At 57.8% G+C, this 3,823-nt stretch overlaps 1 protein-coding gene across 1 annotated transcript; it reads right to left on the bottom strand.

The window, feature by feature from the left end:
* Positions 1-841: 841 nt before the first annotated feature.
* B3gnt8 (UDP-GlcNAc:betaGal beta-1,3-N-acetylglucosaminyltransferase 8) lies at positions 842-2,876 on the bottom strand. Its single transcript, XM_038340233.1, has 2 exons — positions 2,792-2,876; positions 842-2,407 (listed from the first exon to the last, which is right to left on the bottom strand). The coding sequence occupies exon 2, from the start codon at positions 2,373-2,375 to the stop codon at positions 1,209-1,211; it is 1,167 nt and encodes a 388-aa protein (XP_038196161.1). The 5' UTR covers positions 2,376-2,407; positions 2,792-2,876; the 3' UTR covers positions 842-1,208.
* Between the last annotated feature and the right edge of the window lie 947 nt (positions 2,877-3,823).

Here is a 3,823-nt window from a genome sequence, read left to right as displayed (position 1 = left end):
CCCTCTGCTTCCCCTGCTCTCTGTTTTCTCAAGTTTGGGGGCTGGGGTATGTGTCTGAGGAGGCATATGGAGTCGGGGGGAGAGGCCAGCATGGCTGATTTGTTTGCAGGGAGGGAGATGTTAATTTTGTTACAGGATCTCAATGTGTAGCCCAGGTTGGACTGGAATTTGTGATCTTCCTGTTTCACCCTCTGAGTTCTGGGATTATAGGATGACCACCACACCAGCCTTTGGGGATATCCTAGACCACCACACCAGCCTTTGGGGATAGCCTAGACCGCCATACCAGCCTTTGGGGATAGCCTAGACCACCACACCAGCCTTTGGGGATATCCTAGACCACCAGACCAGCCTTTGGGGATAGCCTAGACCGCCACACCAGCCTTTGGGGATAGCCTAGACCGCCACACCAGCCTTTGGGGATATCCTAGACCGCCACACTAGCCTTTGGGGATAGCCTGGACCACCACACCAGCCTTTGGGGATATCCTTGACCACCACACCAGCCTTTGGGGATAGCCTAGACCGCCTTACCAGCCTTTGGGGATAGCCTAGACCACCACACCAGCCTTTGGGGATAGCCTAGACCACCAGACCAGCCTTTGGGGATAGCCTAGACCGCCACACCAGCCTTTGGGGATAGCCTAGACCACCAGACCAGCCTTTGGGGATATCCTAGACCGCCACACTAGCCTTTGGGGATAGCCTGGACCACCACACCAGCCTTTGGGGATAGCCTGGGCCACCACACCAGCCTTTGGGGATATCCTAGAATGCCACACCAGCCTTTGGGGATAGCCTGAACCACCACACCAGCCTTTGGGGGATAGCCTGTCTTTAGGCAGAAAAGCTAAAGGCTTTTGTTCACTTATAGATCCCGACTTCTATAAACTTTCCCAAGCTGGAAGGCAGCTTTGGTACATGTGCTCTCCAGAGCTCTCTCATAGCTTGGTACAAGATTGCTGTCCAGCAAAGTGTCCAGTGTGAAGGTTTAGGGTGCAACAACATCTGCCTTCCCTGCAGGGGTCCCACATATGAAAAAAATAACTCCTGGCCTCATAGTAGGGAGGACATCATTTTCAAATTTGAAAGTAGGTGAGCGCAGTTTGCCATCTTGTCTGGCCTGTCCAGTTCTTGACTGGGAAGGGTTTAGGAGGGTCTCAGGACAGCTCATCATCCCCACCCCCACTCTAGCTTGTCTCTGAGGCTCAGCATTGGAGCTCTGGACCCCACAGGTGTTTCCAGAGCCTAATAGTGTCCTGGGGGCTGACCGGATGCACCAGCAGCAGGCCTCGTATTGTGCAGGGGTCCCTGGTACGATCTGCTGGCCAGGCTGTGAGGAATCCTGGATGGGCACGGGGCACTAAGCCCAGGGCACGGAAGCAGAAGCCAGTGTAGACATCATCAAAGGGGAAAGGCACCACACGGGCTGCTGCCTGCAGCAGCCAGGGGGCCAGGCGTCCTGAGATGACATAACCACCTCCACTTGCATATGCTGGGTAGTCACCTTCAAAGAAGGTCCTTGGCACATAGAAAGGGCCAGGCTTGCGGAGTGGCTTGGCCTGGGTGAAGACCTCACCCAGGTAGAGGCTATGAGCCCAGGTGGGTGGCAGGGTCTGCAGGTGCTCCAGCAGGGCAGGGATATGCACGAAGGCATCATCCTGAACCTGCAGAACAAAATTCACATTGGGGCAGTGGTGGCTCAGCCAGGTCAGCAGCAGCAGGTCTTTGAGTGTCCGGTTGTAGGGAACGTCTAGGAAGTCCCAGAGCAGCAGGTCACCGTAGTGCTGGCTCTCCCATGTCACCAGTGATCTTAGGTCAGGCCCCCCCATTCCTAGTGGGGACCCCAGCAGGAAGAGCAACCGGGTCCCAGCGACTGCGCTGCCCCAGGTCTCCCTCACAGCCTGGCGTGCTGCAAAGTGTCCTGGCTCAGACTTGACAGCCAGGAGCAGGTAGGGGACATCCTTATCAGAGCAGCTGGCCACTGGGCTGCCTCCCTCTGTAGGCAACCACAGAGGGAAGCTCCTACAAGCTGCTGATAGCAAGAAGCGCTGAAAGTCCTGGGGGTACAACAAGAAGTCCAAGATCTCCGAGGCTGCAACAGTCCCCCAAGTCTGACAGTTCGTACTGGGCAGAACTCCCAGGTTCCGCTGCTTCTGGTTCCAGTAAGCCAAGGACAGTGGACCAATCTGACCCAGGCGTGCTGAGAGGTTGATGGGCAGGGTGGGCTCAGCATTGTGTGATGTGGGACTGAGCAGGGTGCCCCGGGGTTCAGCCTTGTTAAACCAGGACTCGGATGTCCATTCGATGTACACTTTGAGGCCCAGGAGTGTGAGCAGTGCTGACAGGCAGAGCTGGCACTTGCGGCAACGCATGACCCGGCCCAGGGAAAGGGCCACCAGTGGTGCTGCAAGAGTCACAAGGAGTCACAGAGGGTGCAGCGTGGACCTCCAAAGAGGGCCCAGCTGAGCCCAGACAAGCAGCCTAGGGCTTACCCAGACCCAGCCAGCTGGTAATGGCTTCGAAGACCCTGACCCTAGGCAGCCTGGCTCATAGTACCTAATTGTCACATTACCTTAGACTGAGCTCCACACCCGCATCCTATTTTTTCCCTTTCCTGGAGTCAAGGTGTTGATGTATTTGCGGCATCGCTTCAACGCCATTCCTATCCCCTTTCCTCCACTCTTCCGTCTCTTTTAGGAGTCCCAGCTCCCCGGGGAAACCCCTTTTACCTTCTTGGAAACCTACCTAACTCCTCTAGTAACCCCACCCCAGGGCCCGCCCCGGGTACCTCTGGGTTCGGCTTCCGCCAGCTCTGGGGGGGTCCTTGGGTCAAGCCCTGCCGGGACTCTCAGCTTGCAGCTGTGTGTCCTCCGGCTGCCGGCCCAGCCCTGGTGTCTGGAGGGGCGGGCGGGCGGGGAGGAGGCGGGAGGGGCCCCTGGGGCCGGGAGGAGCCAGGGCGGGGCTGGAGGGGAGGCAGACGGGGAGACGCGCTCTGGCGAGTTAGGGCTGGTTTCCTGGTGAGACGTCAGGAAAGGTGCAGGGATGGCCAAATCGTGGACCCGGACTGCGGACTGCGAGGGCCTGGGAAAGAATTCCAGGGAAGGGGAGGCCAAGGGCAGCTGACATGAGTGATCCAGGGGCAGTCTGGGCCCCAAAGAGAAAAGAGAAGGGAGGCCAAGGGACTGGTTCGAGGTCACCGCCAGGTCGTGACTGCTGTGTGTGTGTGTGTGTGTGTGTGTGGCGGGGGAAGGGGTATGTTTGTAGGGGCCGTGAGGCAACTAGAAGAGAAGGGTGAGGCAGAAAAGAGAAAGACAGACCACAGATGGCCGGGGTCAGAACAGAGCCTAACTAACCAGAGAAGAGTCAGAGGAGCCCTGGAGAACCCAAAGAAGAAAGGAAGGGCCAGGGAGAAGCGTAAGCAAGGAAAGCAATAAAGGATCATAGAGTGAGGTGCACCGAGAGCCCCCAGCTAGGGGCCTGCACCTCCTCCACCTTGTGCATGAGCCACTACCAGCCTACCACCTCCATACAGATGGTGGGTGCCCCGCCCTGTGATGCTCTGGGCTTTATGCCCCACCCCTGGGGCAGGAGGGTTTCTGACTGTGTTTACATCTCTGCCCTAGGGCCTCTGTAGTTGAAGCTGTGCCAGCAAGTCTGGGGAGGCCAGCAAGGTGGGGCCTTCCCAGATCTCCAGGGACCTAGGTTGGGAGGAAGCCTGTTCCCCACCTCCCAAGCCCAGGCTGACCCCTTGCAGCCTACCTGGTTTGGTGGACTGTCCAGATATAACAGGCACCCAGTGTACTAGCACCCGAGTCTGTTA

This window comes from Arvicola amphibius, chromosome 8 (assembly GCF_903992535.2).
Source record: "Arvicola amphibius chromosome 8, mArvAmp1.2, whole genome shotgun sequence".
Taxonomy (NCBI): domain Eukaryota; kingdom Metazoa; phylum Chordata; class Mammalia; order Rodentia; family Cricetidae; genus Arvicola; species Arvicola amphibius.
Note: the sequence above shows the minus strand (reverse complement) of the source record. Positions and strands in the feature narration are given on the sequence as shown.